The sequence below is a fragment of the Bolinopsis microptera genome, chromosome 1, assembly GCF_026151205.1.
Source record: "Bolinopsis microptera isolate Bmic1 chromosome 1, MBARI_Bmic_1.0, whole genome shotgun sequence".
Lineage (NCBI taxonomy): Eukaryota > Metazoa > Ctenophora > Tentaculata > Lobata > Bolinopsidae > Bolinopsis > Bolinopsis microptera.
In genome coordinates, this window is record NC_087072.1 from 3,752,584 (window position 1) to 3,772,835 (window position 20,252).

Below are 20,252 nucleotides of genomic sequence, written 5' to 3' on the forward strand. Positions count from 1 at the left end.
CTACTAGGTTCCGTACAGACTCAACTCTGCACCCATGTCAATATGTTCATTATATGCAAGCCTCTTGATTTATAATAGGCGCGCCTGGTAATCAGTAATAAAATACATAATATGCACCGCGCTCTTTTCAAAGCTTCTTGTCTTGGTTATAAAACGAGTAAGTCACGTCGTACACACATGGGCAGGTGAACACAAGTACACAACGGATACGTCCAAATCTAATCGCCCACTTTCTCATTTCTGAACGATTTGAAGGAAAATAATTTTCGATTGTCAGGTATTTGAGATACACGAAACCCATACGTCGAACAAGAATAAAATTAAAACCCATTTTTTGCTGGTTTTAAGAGCAAATCTGCATTTTAAGTTGATCTGGTTGAGATAAACATATAAAACTTGTCACAACTGTTCCAAATATATTGATATTGTAATCAGACAAACGTCAAATTCAATGATATGACTCTGGAAAGTTTTTGCTTTAAAGGTTTAGTTCAATTGTGCCCCAAGAATCACGTCGAAGAATTACAATTCCCATCCATAAATTCTCAATCATACACTACTGACGTTTAGTTATTACTGTATCAGTGTGCAGTGCTTCGAATGTTCTCTGAATCTCTTATTACGATTATTACACAATATCTTAGCAAAGGCAACATTAATGCAAGTTACAAATATATCTCTCATAACCAATAACATACCACAAACAAGAGAATACAATAATCAATATAATGAGAAAATACCATAACCATTAACCATAGTTAAAAAGCTTTACGGACACGAAGTTAAAAATAAGGTCTTTAGAATCAATATTCGACCCTGCAGGAGGACAACTAGGATGCATTTAACGAAACTTGACAATCCTTAATAAAACTACAATTCAAGACAAAACAAGCAAACAATGTATCAGTAATCAGTATATCTAAAATCCAATGAATGTTATCGGTTTTAAAATTACTGTTTTGTAAAATTTCTTAGCAAATATCAGTGAGTATGCCACAAAATCATAATTTACAAGTTAAGAATCACAGAGTTGAAAAAGATTAAAATTGAAAATGGCCTTTTTTTGTGGCACACTAAAATAACAACAAGTCTAGATATTAGCTACAGCTACTACAATAACAACAAAACAGCTCTGGCGTTATAAATATTCCAATAATAACAAAATGGGTTTCGCATTACAATAAAGTTGGTTTCTGAAAACGAAACAGGTTGGATGATATTTTGATTTTCTGTGGTTCAGGAAGGTTCAAAAGGAAAGAAGGAACTGTAAGTATGTCCTAGCTGTGATTTATGACCCTGCGCTTCACAGGTAGCGAATTCTGAGATCGTTTGTTTGGGGATTGAGATGCGCCCGATGGGGAATTAGTCTGTTTACACCTCCTTTGAGAAGGAGAATTTAACTGTTTAGCCGAGCTACTCTGTTTAGCGGAGCTTTTCCTAGACTGGGTCGGTGAATCAGTTTGTTTAGCAGAATTGTTTCGTGACCGGCCTGGTGAGTTAGATCTAAGGTTCCTGTGGCTAGATTCTGGTGAACCGTATCCAGTGGCAGGTCCAGGAGAGCGAGATTTTGTGGCTGTACCCGGTGATTGAGACCTTGTGGTTTTGGTAGGGTGGGCCGTGGGACTTATTGAGCGGGTATTACGTGGCGGGGATTTAGACCTTGTGGTGCGAGGAGGTGGTGTTTGTGCCGGAGATCGCAGTCTGGTAACTGGTCCTGATCCTGGAGATCTCAGGAGGGTGTTGTCAACTGGAGATTCTGCTACTCTGGGCCGTTTCACAACGAACTCTGAGCAGGGGTTTTCTGTAGGTACCGGGATCTGACCCTGCAGAAACAAAACATATCAGCTTGACAGTAAACTATACTATAAGGATTAATTAATGTAATCGTTGTGTATTAACTCATCGTATTAATTAATAACGTATACAAAATACAAATGTATAATATAATGTCAGTTTTGTGACAGCTGTAGTTCATAAGAACCAGATGCGCTGCCGCAGAGGATCTAAGAGGGTCATGATATGAAGGAAAAAGATTGAACATGTTTAGAAAACTTTGATACTGTATCCTGATTTTGGAATTATGAGCAGTGAAGAAAGTGGAGCAAAATTGTTGATGAGAAGTGGGAGTGCGTGGCGATGGCTGGTGGAGGTGAAATTTGTGATCTTACCTGACTGGAGTACAAATCCAAAGACTGACACTGAAGGAACGTTCCGTCACTGACCTAATAGACAACATTTTTAGTATACAGCAGCTCTGAGACCGGGAGCTGCACAATAAAGAAAGGAGAACGGAAATCTCAATGGAGTGAGAGTGACTTATTTGGATCAGCTTCTGGAAAATTTCAAAGTTAAAACAGAACTGGAGAGATTTGTGGACTCAAAGCAGAAAGGAATCAGTTGGGACTGACACTTGACAGTCGGGGACAGAAGCCGCTTATAGTGTGTAAATCAAAGCTATATGTTTCATCACGCCAAACTTATGGTTGTTATCGCCATTTTGAGAAGGTAGAAATAGGGAATATTTCGAAATAAATTAATTTGTGTTCTTTAGTGAGACCGAGCTGCAGAACAAAAGTTTGTTATTGGCAACGACGACGGACGAATGTCCCAACTCGATCACACATTCCCTTCTCGATCTTTGGACTTTTGACAAAATAAAATCAAATAAATTCGATCTAAGTGCGAATGTCATACCACAGAAAGTTGGGAAACTTGATCAGGCATGATCACATTATCCCATCTTGTATCCCATTCATCCAACATCCCGACTAGTTTCCTTGGTGTCGATCTCAGATAGTAATTGTTCTCTAACTCGGGAACTCCGGACAATTTTGGAGATGGCCCAGCAACCACTAAGTCTGTCTCTGGAGCTGAAATTTTAAACATTATTTAAATTGTCCACCCAAGTAGCGGCATATTTCAAAGATTCGCAAAATCTGACCGCAATCATTTTAACGATTCAAAATGTAGAAATACACAGAACTGCATCGCATAAATATCGGAATTTTTAAAATGAACTATTGCTCAAAATAAAAATCATACCGAGTGGGGTTTGATTAACCACGTCCAGGTTATACTTTTGTTTTCTAGCCCTAGTACAAGGTCCATCAACGTCAAGTGGTTCAGTAGAACCATCACTCTTTACTTGAGGAGACAACGTCTGAGTCAGCCCAAACACTTTACTGAAATATGAGTTACTGTGATATTATGTCCTAGTAGAGTAGAAGTAGGTGGGTAATCAAATTTCGATACATGCGTATTACAAGTTTTAAACTTAAGAGATTTAACGGCATTTACTAAATAGGACACCTAACCATCTTTATTACACGACTATTTCTAAATGTGGAGGGGAGGGTTCACACTCCACGTGAAGAATGTGAAAGGAATTTGTGAGAAATTCCATAAATGAACGCATGTCACATTTTTTCGCGTGGATCCCAAAACTACTATTTTACAAATTCTACACTGCAGGTTAGAAATGCAGTAGTCTTATTTTTCGATGAACGATGAATGTTTGACGTTTCATATGATAACAGCCGAATAGAAAGTGAAAGTTGTGAATGATCGGTCGATCGATCAATCTAATGTGTAATAGCTAGCTATACTAGAGATGATCTGAGCGCGCAGCTAAGCAACGTGAGAACGTGCGAGCGCGCATGCGCTGCGCAATAATGATACACTGAACAATAACAGCATTATGTTTTAACCTTCATAGATCAAAATTCTACTGACACTTTTTCGCTTTAAAGAGCGCCAAAAGACGCGCACGATCGGACGCAAAGAGGTTAAACATTTCGTGTACTTCAAAGACAAAAGCTACATTCCATTCTTGACGTTCAGTAAAATGAACGCTATTTACGGTAAACAAGAAACTTAACTAATTCAGAAACCATAAATTTCGGCGAACAAGCGTTTTTGGATAATTTTAAAAGAATTTGGGCAACAGGAAGCAGGCCGTGTACAGTGTAATTTAACACCGGGCAGTCCAACATTCACTCAGTGTACTCTTGATGCGGTACATTGTTTGGCCAAACTTATTTATTATTCAACAACGTTACATCCTGCGATTTTAACACACTGTAAAACTTTATGCTCGGTGGGGAGCTATTGAGTGTCGTTGGAACTCTAAAACTGTTATTTAAATCTTTGACCAGCTGTGAATTTCGATCGCTTCTCATCAGCAATCGGGCTGATAGTAAATGGATTCGAAAGTAAATAATTCCATCTACGGTTAAAGTGGAGATTGAGTTTCCATCAAGATTCCGAACATGGGCTAACTGTATGAGACAGGAATTTAACACGGTGAATGTGTGTAGTTAGTGTGTATTTAATGTGTGTAATGTGTAGTGATATGTTCACATGTAGGGTGAAGACCGTGGAAACTAATCAATACACGACTTGGAAAAGTGCCAAGAGATGTTCAACATGGATCAATGTTTTGGATGCATACTTTTAAAATAATAAGTAGTCTCGACAAGAAACCTGATCAAGTCTTATTTTTTTCTTATGAGGCAAATTTTCGGTCACATTGAGGTGTAAGGTTGCCACGTTTTCTTTATTTTTACAAGTTTATTTCTATGAAAGGGGCAAAAAGCCGCTAGAATTGTATGTCATAACGCATCACGTGATACGATAATAGGACAGTGAAACAGAAACCCGAATAAAAAGAGAGTATTGGAGATTTGAAACCCCCAAGCCTGACTAGTGACTAGTAATCACGTGATTTTAACTCTTAAAACTCACCGCGAACAATTTATCGTAAATATAATAAAACTCCGCAAACCTTTCATGTGAGGCATTACTCTGGAGTTCCAACAAGAAACTATCAAGTGACAGGCCCTCCGAGATCAGCTGATCAATTGCTTCGAAATTCTTGTCTTTCTTCGCATACTTTACATGCTGGTCTCCAGTTAAGTGCTGCGGAGAAGCGTTCATAGCGAAAATGATTAAATTCTTTACTCATTTGTCAGGGAAAATATTGGATTTAGTAGTCAATGTTAAACTTTGTGACTACTTCCTAAATGGGCAGAAATAATTGAAAATAAACAACACAACATTGGCACAAGTATGCGTGTAAGATAAAATATGTACACGGAGATTAGCACTTACAGCTTCTAAGATTTCGAATCTGACATTACACCCCTCACATTTACCCCCGCCTCTCTTCCTTATCACTCCTTTACCGCTAAAATATATTTATTATCAACGAGCTGAAGTTGTGTAATGATGATAAATGTGTGACGACATGAATAATTCTCATATCACACATAAATTATAAATCTAATTTGTTGTAGGGCGTCCAAATACCCCAAATATCAAGAGATAGTGAAGGTCGGAGAATTACCTCTTCTTTTTGGCAGTTAACCCTTCCTTCTTCAGAATGCCACGTACATTGGTTGTTGGCTTCGTCTGCTGGTTGGCTGAAGAAAACGGATGTATTAGATTTCAATACAAAAAAATGGATAAAGGCTAGATGTCCTGCATGTACTCCCCGTTACCCCCTTTGGCCCCTTTAGTCTAGGTAAGAAGCCTTACATTATCAGGCCAATAAAGATAACAGACAATACCACTTACCAGTCAAATCTAACAAATTACTAAATAAATTATGAATTTTGTGAGTAGTGTGCAAAATTAAAATCTTGAACTGAGAAAAAAGGAAAATTAGTTAACATTTCGATAACTGGCTAACTGATCTAAATTTTACTTGAAAGACACCGAAAACATATTTCGGCAGCCAATACAGTAATTACTAAGAGATAAATAACATAATTATGTGGATTGTAGAACAGTTTATGGAAAGTGATAAATAATATTTACATTACGCAATCCATTATATCTATATTAGGTGTTAACAGTTTTCATTGTCAGATCAGCATTTGTTCGGCATCTCAATCATTAGTCATTAAACAGCCCGGATTTAGATGTTATGTCAATGTTACACATATAATTTGGAAAGGAGCGACACAAGAGCAGTTGCTATTATATATTGGGGATCAATGGAACTCTGTAAATCTCAAAATCTCAAAATCTGTAATTTTCTACAGAAATGTAATGAAATGAAGCTGGAAAAGATGGTGTTTACCAAGTTTACGAGTAAGTCGTCTCTTCTCAGTATTAAAAGGAGAATCGTCCGTCAGAGCAGAAGCATCTATCGTCTGCCAAGATTGGGCATCGTCCAACACTTGTGGTTTGTACTTTCGTCCTGAATCTTCGACCTGATGGTGTACGGATGTCATTACGGATGAAGTACTTATTTGATTTTATTAACAAAATCATTAATTTAAGATAACTATCTTACTGTTGACACCTAAAAAGGGGTTGATTCTGCAGTCTGCACGGTCACCTTTATTAAATGTACACTGATTTTAATCCCAACAATCAACATTATCTAACGTTTTCTTAATTTTTTGGAGGCTTTATTTCAGACCGTCTTAATGACCTTAATCTATATATTTTTGTAAGGTTACATTGAGATAAGTTGATGAATAAGATAATACGTTACACACACTCTCTGACTCTAACGCAATCTAAACAATCGAACATTGATGTCGCTGATATTTTTGTGGAAATAATAACTGAATTTACTCAAAGCTTTACACGGCAAATTATTGAGTAAAGCCCGTTAGATTAGATCATTTCTTCAACTCGTGATCCAAAAAAACATACGATAACAAACCCTGTTTGTACTGTGATTTTATTAAATTTGGATAAGAACTAGAAGTCTACGAAATTTATAATTTTGGGTCAAATTAAATTAGGGGGAAAATTATGCAAAATTTTGCAGAAAAATCATTAAAATTATTTTTAGAAGTACCATGTTAGAAGTGTTGCAAGATAATTATGGATTTCATAATTATAACCATTTACTTACTACACCCTTTCATTTACCCTATTCAATCAATGATCGTTTTTCAAAGTTCGGCTTATATTTGACTTTTAATTGATTGGTCAATGGTTAACAAATCAACTCAACAACACAGTTATATAATAATAAGGTGCACTGCATACACCTTGCCCCTGCCATGCTATGTAGGGGCAAGGTGGTACAGTCCTTGATATGCACTGATCGTTATTATATTTCACTTGAAAAGTTCCCCGCAAAATAAACACTATGTTCTCTAACTGAATATATTAACATTCCGCAGCAACGTGTAGAATGTGTCATGTAACTATTCACATAAGTGTAATTTATTTTTACCTTCATGTACACGCCCCGTAGCTTCCGAGACGGGTTTTTGGGAGGTTCTTTGAGACTGTCGCGTGACATCTTCGTTCCTAGTTTCTGAAGAAAAAAACACTGATTAGTAAATATTGATAAGGTATTCTGTAAAAACACAAAACCGAAAGCGCGATAAAATTCCGTACAAAGTACTCATAGCAATGTTTGTTCTCAGCCGCAACAGTTCTTAGACGAAATGTGGCAATGTTTGAAGAATTTTAATTGAGCAACGATGATACGTTAAAGTAGCCTAATGACCGTTTTGAGTGTACCTTATGAACGGTATGAAGCCATGCTATGAAGTTCTCCACCGTTTTTATTGTCGTCCCTCTTTCTTTAGCTCTCGACCAAACATCACAGGAACCTTGAGACTTCGTCACAGAAGCCAACTCCATCATTTTACTAGCTCGTGATCGTTGGGACGACTAAAAATAGAAAATATAGTTAGCAATTTGAAACGATTCTGTGGTCCTGCGTGGACAAAGTAACTAATTTAATGTTACATTGCATAGGTACACCTAACAGAGTAAGTAATGTTACACCTAAAACAGTAACTAATGATAAGATCCATACGTTACAAGTAAGGTATAATCAGCCTGTCTCTTGTTTCTTATTGTTTCTTATTAACCTGAGGCTTCTTCCACTGATCTGAATAGGCCCACTCGCTCGGTGTCGGAGCCACATCCCTCATAGACTGACTTGTACTGAGAAGAGAGTCATTAAAATGTGAACATTGTGACATTAATGTCTGAACATTGTGTAATTTAAGTGTCAACACATTGTGTAGTGCACGTGTAAACGTAGTGTAATAAATGTGTGAATATTCTGTAATAATTACCCTAATTAACGTGAGAAATATGTACCAAGTGTGATGACCCTACCCTTATTACTCAATTAGGAATGGTACCAGTTGTAGCTCTACACACACAGTGTAACTAGTAACCACCAGCCCCGGCAGGTGTGTGACTAGCTACTACGTGTAACATTTGTAGTTTCAAATACCATCACCATGCTGAATATTGTGCAACAACCTAGCCTCGTCACACTTTTTAAAAGCACCGCATGCTCTCAGTTCTCACGGTAAAAATATTATCAATGCGATGATAACCGAATCTAATTTGAGAATTAATTGTTGTGCAATATTCAGGATCGAATCACGATTGCGAAAGATTGTCGTAAGATGGTTCGGCTAAAGAATTTAGGAACATGGTTTACAGAGGAGGTACGTGTCACACATTAAGGATGTGTTCGACCGAGGGGCAGAAAATTGGCAGGGCCTGAATGGGCTCCACCTAATCCTTCCATACAAATAACAGTATAAATATTGAATATGTATGTGCTGGCAAAGTTGCTGTTAAAAACAAGAACTCCTACCCGCGCTATTTTAGTGTAACTTGACCGCTTAGTTTTCTGTCCTCTTAAGCCCTCACGTCCTTCTTACAAAACGAAATACGTTGATATGAACTGGCCCTCGATAATCAAAGTGGATAAATAATGCAGATTTTTAAAGGCCACTATTATTGTCATGGCGCAAATTCGATATAGGCTAGACTCTAGAGACAGTACAGTCACGTAGCCAGCCACATAGTACGTAAATATTGTAGAGTTGGTGATCGTCACACGCTAAATTAGGTCATCCAAAGATTCCGATCCGGGTTGATCTAATGCATATTAATGCTTTTCATATAATATAATAACTTGTACGTGACCACTGGGATGACGTTTTAATACTCACTCAGGACGAGAGAAAGGACTGGGACCAGGGTTGCTGAATGGTGAACAAGGAGGAATGGAATCCTTGGTCTGTGGCTTGTCTGTTATCAAGTACTGCACTTCTTTACCGAAGAAATATTCAACCCGACCACCTAGCTTTCGTATCTCTTTCTCCAGCCATGCAGCCTGTTAGAAATTCCGAAGATAGGAAAATAGAATGGAAATACATTTAAATTAAACAGTTAAGCCTAATACTCCAATGTATTTCAATACGAACAAATAGTTTGTATACAATCTTACCGTGCTCGTGTTTTTGAAGTCAAAATAGAAGACTTTGTTCTCAAGAGCTTTGTATCTAAGTGACTCATTTAAAGACTCCGGCTTTTCTAGCGATCGATCTTTTAAGTAATATTCCGACTTCTTGCTGAGACCTGAGACATCATTGATTACGTAACTTACGATTAAGATATCAAATTTTCTGAGTGAAAATTGAGGAAAGTGAATCAAAGTTAAGCACAATATGTTTAACAGAAAATGTACCATTCTTACCTTTTTGTGGCATCCTTCCAAGATTCTTCTCTCATATGATATTGCATGCAAAACCCATGTGCTGTAAAAAAAATTGTATTAGATTCTATGTATAAATTTGACCAGAACGTGGAATTTGGATTGTTAAATTTCATTAATTATATGTGGACTGTAGAATGTCCAATATTCAATTATAATTTTTCCAATTTTCACATATATGTGATCACACTGCTGGAGATGAACAAGTAGAAAAAAACTGCATAAAAATCTGACCAAAATTTGAGGTTTTAAACCTTTAATTACATGTAAAACTTTAACTTTAACTCTTAATATCTTTTTTCCAGATAAAGCTCAACTTTTGGTTAAGACTGGCCACACCCAGGACCTGAACCTTGGCACAGGTGTTCCTTAGACTGTTTCACACAATTCTATTGTACAGAATTTTGATATTTGCCTCTGTTCTTGAAATATGAGGTTAACTTTACCTTGAAATAGGTCTTTAAACATTTATTATTTGATTTTGAAAATCTTGGACCTCAAAAAATTGTCCAAAAATGAGGTCCAAGATTTTCAAAATCGAATAAAAAATGTTTAAAGGCCTATTTCAAGGTAAAGTTAACCTCATATTTCAAGAACAGAGGCAAATATCAAAATCTTTTTTAAATGGTCCCTAGAACATATCCTGAAAGTTTCAGGGTGATTGCTCAAAACATTTAGGAGAAGATAGATTTTTAGACTCGATTTTGTGAACACAATTGAAAATCGCTCACGCAATTCAATTACACAGAAGCGCTGACCTTTGACCGATAATAATTTCAGCTAGCTAGGAACAATATTTTTCCATGGGACCAAAAGCACCTGATAGATATCACTCCCCTCTATCAGGAACAACTAAAAAGTCAATTTCGGGAGAATTTTGATGACCCCCCCCCCCCAGTGGCGTAACGTTGCCTGTTGGCGCCCCCCCCGCCGAAAAGGCGCCCCCCTGTTGGCGCCCCCTCCCCTTTTGGTGCCCCTCCCTAAAATTGAACAAATTAGGTGATTTTAAAGGATACGCCGGTAAAATCTCTAAAAAAGTGTGTATCTAGAGCAAAACGCGCAGTTTTGCTAGTACTTTAGTTAAGTTTTCGAAACTGTCCCACATTTAAACGACGATTTGGCGCCCCCTAAGACGGCGCCCCCCTGCACAGCGAGGTCAGCGGGGCCCTTTGTTACGTCACTGACGCCAACATGCAACGTTACGCCACTGTGCACGTAATAAGTTCATTATTTCATTCTATAGTCATTGTTTAGAAATTTAACCTAATTACAATTTTGTATAATTTTTGTGACAATGTTAACATCAACTGCCTTTAATATAAAACCAGTCCAGATATCAAAAATGTTACAAAATTTTCTAAATTTCAAACATTGTGCTGCAACATCCTGAGTAATAACTGAAGAGAATATTGAGTGGTAAATATACAATATAGTGGACTGCTCCTTCATAAAATGTTTATATATATATTTAAAACCGTTCCAATATTTCGTGAATACCCTGTATATCGTCCTTGTATAGAGTTTTTAGCCTTTCAAACCAAAGTCGGATATGAATGATTACGACAATTCACCAAAAGTTCTATATAAAATAATGTGACAAAATTAACGTTATTCCCCAATAAGTGTATTATTTACCATTTAAAACAACACATTTTAGAACCCAGTCTATGGACCAGTTTGCAATAGGTCTACAGAACAGTCCATAAAATGTTTAACAAAATAGTACTGACCAAATAATTATGATTGACGCATATCTTACTGGACCGCGCTCAGCCTGTCATAACGCCTAATCTCTATTCATATTTGTTTATGAACATGATAGCCTGAGGTCCTATCCCCAGGTAACGCATATCGTAACACACTTTGCAAAAAAATCGGTTAATCGGCAAGTCATGTGATCAGTGATAGCGCTCGATTCGTAGAGTAAGAAATGTTCCATGTTTGTTCTGATGTCCGCATAACACAAAATGCAAATGTTGTTTATTTAAAAAAATTTTTTCAAGCGTGTGACGTGGAAAAGATTTAAAGCATGACTGAACACTGAATAGTTTTAACAAGTCTGGTATTAAATGCATAATAATTTATTTTTTACTGGGTAGCACTTGGGCAAGTTTTAACTTAACGGGTGATATTCGTAAAATATTTTTTTCAAATCGACAAGACCGTCGACGAGTTCAACTCAGCGCGCGTCTTGGTAGGTTATAAATGTACACGTTTTAACTTTTTATTTGGCAGTCAGTTGTCCAATCACAAATGCATGAATGTAAAAATGTGCGATGGATCGGAAGGAGTGTTGATTCACGATGTAAATCTTTCGCATCTCGCCGATCTGCAAAAGGTTGCGAGAAGCATTATTGGATGCGCGCGCGCGACCTAGTAGTGCATCGCGCTACAAGAAGGAGTGCAAACAAAATTGTACAACTACGGTTATTTCATCGACACAATGCAAATAAAATGCAATATCAAACACGAAATGATAAAAGCTTTGCATTTAATTGACGATGTCAATTTATCTCAGCTCGGCGCTGTAGCGCATCTCGCCGATCTAGTAACAGTAACGGCACAGTAACGCATCGCGCTACAAGCTTTGCATCGGGCCAATATTTCGAAAATAAAACAGCGCAAGCGCGCGCTACATCGTAACAAATTTGATAAAGTAAAATAAAGTATTGCGCTGCAAAAAATTTTGGAGGACTTCGCCGCTTCGACACGCCTCGTAACATAGCACTCTTGCTTTGCATCGAACGAGAACCACAGTCAAAAGCAATCTCTAAAATCCTAACCCGAATAACAAAACAGTAAATCAATTTTTTGTAGCGCTATGCACTGCCGGGCCGCGCCGCGCATCTTCTCGCAACTAAGAGATCATCGGGATGCGAAGGATTGACATCGTGAATCAAATCAATTTTGTACGCAGTAAGACGATGCACTATTGGGCCATGTCGCGCATTGAAAAGGTTCATTGGTAGATCGTAGCAATATACTACTGGGCCGTTATATTACAATCAGCTCACCGCTGCGAAGGATTGACACCGACAATAAGACTAACTTTTAAAAATATATATTCTCATGTTCACCTTCCCGACAGTTCGGCAGGTGAACTTTTTAACTTTATAATTCATTTAACCATGTGCCATGCTTTCGCGCCACACCCTTGCTCGGGAGGCAACCTAACTGGTTAGGCCTAACCAGTTAGGCCTAACTTGATACATGTTTCGTATCCAAATATCAGAGATATTATTTTTCCGCCTTCGGCGGCGCGTGCTTCGCGCGCGAAAAGTGGCATGCAACGTATGTCAAGGCCTAACGCAGAGTTAGGCCTAAATTAGACCTAAATTAGGCGCTAGGCCTAGCTAACTGCATCTTGGTGACAGTTACTGTTAGGCCTAACGCCTAATTTAGGCCTAATTTAGGCCTAATTTAGGCCTAATTTAGGCCTAATTTAGGCCTAACTCTGCGTTAGGTCTAACTGGTTATACCTAACTGCATCTTGGTGACAGTAAGAAACAAGTCGGCTCGTTCAAAGTTAGAATCGCAGGTTTGAAGTGCCGCGCAATCTGAGGTTAAACCACCATTAATCTTGCTGTGAGAATCGAGCGCTACAATAAAGTTTGTTCTAAATTCACCTTACAAAAGTACATTCGACGGTTATCTATTGTCATATATCCTCGATGTGTTTGTCACCAAACCGATATTTTGCGGACTTTCTGATCAAGGGGTTTATTGGGGGATGTTTTGTTGTGATGCTGTATCATTTCATGGTGGTCTATCGACCTTTAATTACATGTACACAAAACCCCCTCCGGGCCGGTTGTAGGCTGTTGTTTGGTTATTTTCTAACTATCTAAATTCTTGTGATATCCATATGCATGCAATAACCTAGCTAACATTGTCATTTAAGCTGAGTGAACCAAACACTAGCGGCAATAATGTCTAACATGGTAATACTTTGCACGCAATTACGAAGGCAATGTCTCAAGTACTAATTTTAATTAATTGACTTCGTGAAAGCTATCATAAATTACAGTCACAAATGGCATCAGCAAAGTCAGCTAAAGTCAGGGTGAAGAAGAATGCCCCGGTCCATTCTCGTGGGATTAACGAACTCTATGTGGACACAACACAGCCCTTTAATCAACAGGTGGAGAGAGCATGGCGTATTTTAGATGAAGGGAAGCTTGACCATGTCTTAGTGCACGGAATTGGACCTGCTATACAACGTGTCATTAATTTGGCTCTGCAAATCAAATTACGAGGAAATGGAATGTTTGATGTCAGTGCAACAACTCACACTGTGCATCTTCATGATGATTTGACTCCAATAAATGACGGAGAGAGTGGATTGGTTACTTCGCAGACTCGAAAGAATAGCTCAATATCAATTAAGATTTTTAGAACACTCAATGTTTCAAGCTGATGTGATTGGAGACATTTCACAAAGAATTGCAGATGTAATGTTATCATATCAAGTGCCAGTGCGAGTGTTAATGATTGTCTGAAATGTTGCTTTTTGGTTTAAAAAGCTGTTAAATTATTAGATTATTGGGTTGACTTCAATAATGAATTTCGTTTTTACTCCTTGTGAGATTCATAATTTATTTGAATTTTAGTCATAGTGTGTCATGGAAATTGTATTCTAAGTTGTTATAATTATATTAAGTCACTTAATAGATCTTTCTAGACTACTTATTATTCTTAACTTACGAGTTTAATTATCACCACAAAACCCATTTTGGTTTGTCGATTATCTTAGTTGGATTCTTATGTGTAGCCATCTCTATATCACGAACAATATACTTTAAATACACAATAATAGTAGGGTGATGACAGTTGCAGCTGAGGAGGATGGAGTTAGTGAGGATGGTTTGGACTATCTAGCATCACTCTTTCAAAATGCAGACTACAAACAAATTATGCAGGTTGGTGCTTAAATTTAACAAAAAGTAAAAAGGAGTTAATTGTTCTTTGAGTAGCATTATAGTCTGTTATAGCAACCAATGTTTGATTCCTTACAGCATATACTAACACGATAATCTCTTTCAGGTTCACTCAAAGATTCAAGAAGTGGAGAGGTTACATAACACATGTAAGGATGCCAAATCTAAAAACAATAACCTACTAAACGAACTGAAGAATTTGAATTCTCCCTCTGGCAAGCAACTCTTCAATGTCTTGTCATCTGCCTCAATGCATGTAAGCAAAACTTGATATTGAAACTTTAAAATCAATGTCTGCAAATGAATCAAACCGGGTTGTTATATGATCCAGTCAAAATCTAGTTGACAATTTGGATTAGCGGAATCACACACTGCCTTACTAGGCCACTTAGTTCTATGTTGATTTTAAATATTTATCTGTATTAACTTTAAGCATGACAAAGTTATTTCTGAGTATTTTGCAGCAAGGTGAGCCTGGCTATGTTAAGAATGGCTCGACAAGTATTGTTTCCTTGCATTTAACAGGAGGACGGGTAGTTGTAAATCTTATTTGTTGTATAACAATCATCTTGGACGAGTAAGTTATATTAATCAAATTCTTTGTACAAAAATAAAAATCAGATTATTTCAGGGATTGTTTACAGTTCATGATACGATATCGAGGAAGGATTACGAACCAAAGTTGCCGGCAATAAGCCCCGACTCTGACAGTGATCTCGAGGACGAACCCCACATCAAACTTATCAGAATATACAAATCTAGACAGGTTGTTTTATAGTTGCAGAGTTGGACATTTGTTTTCTAATAAGGAGTCTGGGCAGGTCGCTCTATAGTTAAAAATCTAGACAAGGTGGTTTTCTAGTTACATATTTGAAGCTCTACTTTTACAAAACTAGTCTTGGGTGGTCTTTCTTGGGTGGCAGATAGTTTTGTAATATATTTTATGCTACATTTAGTTACTCGACCCTGACCTGGTAAAATCTATTTATTCAACGATTCCAGAGAAACTAGCACACCTCATACTAAACGCACTGAGATAATTAAATAGTTGTGGTTACAAACGTGTTCACAGAGTAACATATAGCTATATTTCAGGAACTAGGAGCTACATTAAAACGGGACGAACAGGGACACATCCTAGTCGGCAGGATAATGCACGGCAGTCCGGCTGATAAGAGTGGTTTGTTGCAGCCTGCTGACGAGGTAAAGGAGATTAATGGTGTAAACGTGATCGGGAGATCTCTGGACGATGTGGCTAAGATATTATCCAACACCGCTAACGGGTGTCTTAGTTTCAAGATAGTCCAGGGTAGAAACAATACCCTTCACAGGTGAGCAGGCAGGAGGATGTTCAACTTCTTCTTCATTGGGTATAGAGATGAGTTGCACTTGGGGAGGCAGTTTAAACTTTGCCCAACATCAGAACGATTGGATACACCATGAATTTAAAAGATTTATGAACTTCTTATAATTATATTTCTGACCGCTATATAGTCAAACGATTAGATTTGATCGACCGAGCTCATTAGTTAATGCCGAATGACTGATGACATATCACCGAATCACTTAGTGATTTGTAACGAGCTTTTGCCATAACAGCGTAAATCTAAACTGCAATTTTATGGGATTAAATTACAACCGGAGTATGCTGTGCAGGGTAGATGTCTCAGTATAGACAGACATATTATATATTCCTAAACATTACACCATCACACCGCCTAACAACCCCCTAACCCCCAGTAACGACTACGAATCTCACTTGAAAGCGAACTTTGAGTACAACCCCAGTATGGATAGAACATGTCCGTGTCCAGAAGCTGGACTCGCCTTCAAGCGAGGAGATATCCTGAAACTTATTTCATCAGACGATAAGATGTGGTGGCAGGCTAGTCTTATCAACGATCCCGCCATGAGGTTCCCACATTTCAGTATTATGTTCATCTAATATATTAATGTATTTCTACTTTGTCTGATATGAAGACTCTTATTGTTACTTTATATCCTGGTCTATAAATAGTTGCCTAATAGCAATGGCTGACAGGATAATAGCTGCACATTGTAGAAACGTTGTCAAGGGATGTCTCCGGACTCCGGAGTAGTTTCAGTAGCTGGTTAAAGGAATAACACTAATGACAAACTGATAACTGATGCTGCACTAATTACTAATTACTAATTACCAATTACTAATTACTGACTCTCGATTTACAGGACAGGTTTAGTACCCAGTAGAGAATACCAAGACAGACGAATATCTCAATCCGGGACGAGTGAAGACAGTTTATCTTCGTCACAGAGTAAAGACAGTTCAAAAAAGAAAGACAATAAATCTATGAGCTTCAGAAGAAAGAAGAAGGCGAAGAAGATGATGTTTTCCTCCGCTAAGTCGTTGGAAAAGGACGCAGAAACTATGCACTGTTACGAAGAGGTAATCATGTCATTAATTAATTTAAAGTTGTGGAGATGACCGAATTAATTATTTTTATTGAACCTGATTATTTTTATACAGGTGTCTCTATAACAGACTCACACTGAGAAATACTCCAACTGATTGGTGAGTGTAATTACGTTTGGTACCTGAAACTTCAAATACTGATAAGTCTTATCTGTCGTACCATCTCAGGTGTGTCTCCACTATCCGGACCCTGTCAGCCCGCGCCCTATTATAATGGTGGGTGCGCCAGGAGTTGGGTGCGACGAGTTGCGCCTGCGCCTTATCGGCAACAAGACAGCACAGTACGCATCTCCCATACCACATACTACCAGGTCTCCTAAACAACACGAGATAAATGGACGAGATCTCGTCTTTGTTACCAGACCAGAAATGGAACGTAAGTATTTACACTGCTGCCTTTGACTGATACAAGCTCTTTAAGTCTTAAAATAGGAGCGCCGCTTTTGACATCAGCAAAGTGTCTTTGACCCTGCTCGTATAACAGAAATATGAACAAATATTACGGTATGAATGTGGCTACACTATGTGCTGCACTCCATGGTTTCATGACTAAAAGTGTGCGTTGGTGAGCCACCGCCACACGATAGACAACTCATTACAGACTGTATATAACGTATAATTAGAGCTCTCTAACTCTGCGGTATCATCTCTGTACATAATGTAAAATGTACAGTTATGTCGCAATGTATTGTGCGGTATATAATGTTGTCAAATCATCTGGGTTTGTTGCCAGCGAACCGTAAACTTCTATGTCATCTAAACATTTATAGCGCAGATTATATAAGTTGTAGCTTGACCAGGCTACTACACTAATTATAAATACTGTATCTGATATTACTGTTAGACTCTTTGTCAATCGCCGACTGGTTGTTAAGTACACCTTTCTTGAAGGGTTCAACTGGGGATTAATATGACTGCATAAATTAAATATTAATGATATCTCCATGTCGACTCTGAGTATGATATTTGGTCGTAATAATTTGTTGCGCTACAATTTGATGGAATTATCATATCTTAGTTGTAGGTATAGTAGTATAGTTCCTGATCATCCGGGGGGGGGGGGGGGGGGGGGGATCATACAGTCAGTACCGTACGTGACGTTGGGGGGGGGGGGGGGGGTGGGTCATTATTTTCTTCCAAAACACAGTTAGTACATGGTACATTTCCCAGAAAAACAGTTAGTACATGGTACTTAGGGGGGTGTCCAACCCCTTCAATTTTGGAAATGGGTTTTTTGGGTTTTGGTGTTTTTGAGTTTTTTTTTGGGTTTTAAAAAAAAAATCCTGTTTTTGTAACTTTTTAATTTTATCTAATTCGACTACATTGAAAACAAAACCCCTACTAAATAGCACTGGGTATAATTTGTCCATTTCCCAATGTTTAATGAGCTGTTTAAAGCAATTTATGGGTGGGTATCTTATTTTATATACCAAGACACAGTTAGTACTACGTCGACGTCACGTAAAGAACTTAGTACCTGATCTCTCCCCCCCCCCCCCCCCCCCCCCGGATCATCCAGTAGCAACATATGTAGCTGATCGTATTAGGGGGCTGGATCTAAACACAGCATGATGGATCTCTTTTGTCATTTCACCTGCACTATACTAAGCTATAGCAATATAATAAAGTGCAGCAGCTGGTTAGCTGGTATTTTTCCATCGTAATCTGCAGCCCTAGTATCTGATATATACCAACTCTGAATACACAGACGTCATGTAACAATATGTGTAACACTGTGTGAAACAATATGTGTAACATTGTTTATATCGTCAGGAGGTATAAAAAGTAGGCAGTTTATAGAGCACATGGAGTATAAAGGACATCTTTACGGAACCACATTTGAAGCGGTGGAAATGGTTCAGCAAGCTGGTAAATCCTGCATCCTGCACCTCCAACCTCCTTCTATCAAGAAACTGAGAGAGAGCAAGCTCAGACCGTATGTTATCTTAGTGAAGCCGCCCCCCTTCCAGCGGCTACAGGTTACACGGCGCGATCCTTCACTACAGTTTAGACTGTCCGGGGTAAAGGAGTTCAAAGACGACGAACTTTCAGCGATGATACGAGTAAGTCTTTTTGTCACGCTATTACGTTCTATTAGGAGATCAAGATGTATACTTTTATTGATGCACTTCTTCTCAATTTTGTGTATCAATCTAACTTAATTGTAATGATAGCCCACAGTAAGCTACATTCCAAATACATAGAATTCAATGGTCGTTAGTATGTCTGGCTTATTCTGGGTTACCATGATTTCTAAAAGTGTACGTGTTTTTTGAGGTGGTTTTGATACTAAGATACTGTTGTATATTATGACGCAGTGAAACTATCGGACTACGATGTATGGGTACTGAACTTGCCAGTTGCCACCCCATTGACTCTGTTACTTCGTTTCCTGTTAATATAAAACTCCGTTACAAATTGAACTGGGGTCTGGCAATACTACACCAGTACACCTTGGATCAATATAAATATAAAATATATAAAATAAAATACAAATATATCTGGTATTTTTGTAATTTCTACATTTTAACTTGTAAAGTATTTACTTTTAACCAGGTATCAGATGCAATAGAGAAACATTTTGCTAACCTGATAGACAGAGTTCTGGTAAATGACGAACTTCACGCAGCGTACAGAGACTTATTAGAAGTGATAGAAAATGTAAGGAACAAACCTCAGTGGATAGCTGCTTCATGGGGTTGAACCCCAACAGTCAATATAGGGTCTTCACTGGCTCTTCAGATACTAATGGCGAAGTAGTTAAAAGAAGGAATGAGAGAGAGAGGCTGACAAGGCCATCAAATCTAATATTCTGAGGGTTAATGAAGAAGAGGTTCCGGTGGTCAAAGAAACTGAGAAATTTTTGTATATTTTATAGAAAATTTATTATCATGATTATGTATTAAGATTTTAGAGGTCGATTGAATTATTGAATGTTGAACTTTTAGAGTTGAACATGTCTATTCTAGTAGGGATAGTTTGTAAATGCATTGTTTTAAATCTTTTCTTGTTTGTAGATTGATAACATTCAACAATAAATAACATTTAACGATACCGCCTGCACGATACGTCTTGATATTGTCTATTTTTAGTGATTCTTTCATAACTCCTAGTATTTAGTTTACATCTTTGAAATATGTTGATTAATCTATTTTTAGAGGTTTAATTCTATTGAAAAGAAAAGGAACGGCAGCACTAATTATTGGCGCACTATAATCATGTAGGAATTTTTAAAATAGCATTTATACAAAATATATATATAGGATGATAGTTTATAACGTCAGATTTTCCGTCATGTTTTACGTTTAACGAAAATTTATTTGTTTACAAACCTGTACAAAATCTTGCTTTTACTGCTTTTAAC

The 20,252-nt window shown here is 37.7% G+C and overlaps 4 protein-coding genes across 6 annotated transcripts in view; 2 read left to right on the plus strand and 2 right to left on the minus strand.

Annotated features, from left to right (window-relative positions):
• Nucleotides 1-13,821, minus strand: part of LOC134817876 (disks large-associated protein 3-like) — an 80,418-nt gene extending 66,597 nt beyond the window's left edge. For both annotated transcript variants that reach the window (XM_063827247.1, XM_063827240.1), the window contains exon 1: nt 13,817-13,821. The gene's annotated coding sequence lies outside the window, so the exon portion shown is untranslated. The remainder of the gene's footprint in view (nt 1-13,816) is intronic.
• The window catches only part of LOC134817930 (RNA polymerase II subunit A C-terminal domain phosphatase SSU72-like), an 89,674-nt gene that overhangs the window by 21,372 nt on the left and 48,050 nt on the right, over nt 1-20,252 (plus strand). The gene's annotated exons all lie outside the window — the stretch shown is intronic.
• LOC134817750 (kinesin-like protein KIF9) overlaps nt 209-20,252 on the minus strand; it is a 94,649-nt gene continuing 74,605 nt past the window's right edge. Inside the window, exons 2-15 of one of the 2 annotated variants that reach the window (XM_063827039.1) lie at nt 9,482-9,542; nt 9,233-9,363; nt 8,955-9,118; nt 7,848-7,923; nt 7,492-7,644; nt 7,199-7,282; nt 6,083-6,215; nt 5,345-5,420; nt 5,110-5,185; nt 4,784-4,917; nt 3,043-3,182; nt 2,695-2,870; nt 2,169-2,222; nt 209-1,823 (exon numbers count right to left, since the gene is read on the minus strand). In XM_063827039.1, the coding sequence (XP_063683109.1) occupies nt 1,278-1,823; nt 2,169-2,222; nt 2,695-2,870; nt 3,043-3,182; nt 4,784-4,917; nt 5,110-5,185; nt 5,345-5,420; nt 6,083-6,215; nt 7,199-7,282; nt 7,492-7,644; nt 7,848-7,923; nt 8,955-9,118; nt 9,233-9,363; nt 9,482-9,494 (1,956 nt within the window). In that variant the 5' untranslated portion in view covers nt 9,495-9,542 and the 3' untranslated portion in view covers nt 209-1,277. The remainder of the gene's footprint in view (nt 1,824-2,168; nt 2,223-2,694; nt 2,871-3,042; nt 3,183-4,783; nt 4,918-5,109; nt 5,186-5,344; nt 5,421-6,082; nt 6,216-7,198; nt 7,283-7,491; nt 7,645-7,847; nt 7,924-8,954; nt 9,119-9,232; nt 9,364-9,481; nt 9,543-20,252) is intronic. The other variant, XM_063827048.1, reaches the window with a different exon arrangement.
• Nucleotides 13,147-19,786, plus strand: LOC134817784 (MAGUK p55 subfamily member 7-like). The gene is made up of 9 exons (XM_063827113.1): nt 13,147-14,418; nt 14,543-14,692; nt 15,068-15,202; nt 15,532-15,767; nt 16,177-16,350; nt 16,645-16,861; nt 17,057-17,264; nt 18,662-18,951; nt 19,445-19,786. The coding sequence occupies exons 1-9, from the start codon at nt 14,323-14,325 to the stop codon at nt 19,589-19,591; spliced, it is 1,653 nt and encodes a 550-aa protein (XP_063683183.1). The 5' UTR covers nt 13,147-14,322; the 3' UTR covers nt 19,592-19,786.

Excerpts from the sequence above, each read along its gene's own strand:
- LOC134817784 (XM_063827113.1), top strand. The coding sequence starts at position 14,323 with ATGACAGTTGCAGCTGAGGAGGATGGAGTTAGTGAGGATGGTTTGGAC. Across the intron at positions 15,768-16,176 it reads AGAAACAATACCCTTCACAG|TAACGACTACGAATCTCACT; the intron begins GTGAGCAGGCAG and ends CCTAACCCCCAG. Across the intron at positions 17,265-18,661 it reads TACCAGACCAGAAATGGAAC|GAGGTATAAAAAGTAGGCAG; the intron begins GTAAGTATTTAC and ends TTATATCGTCAG.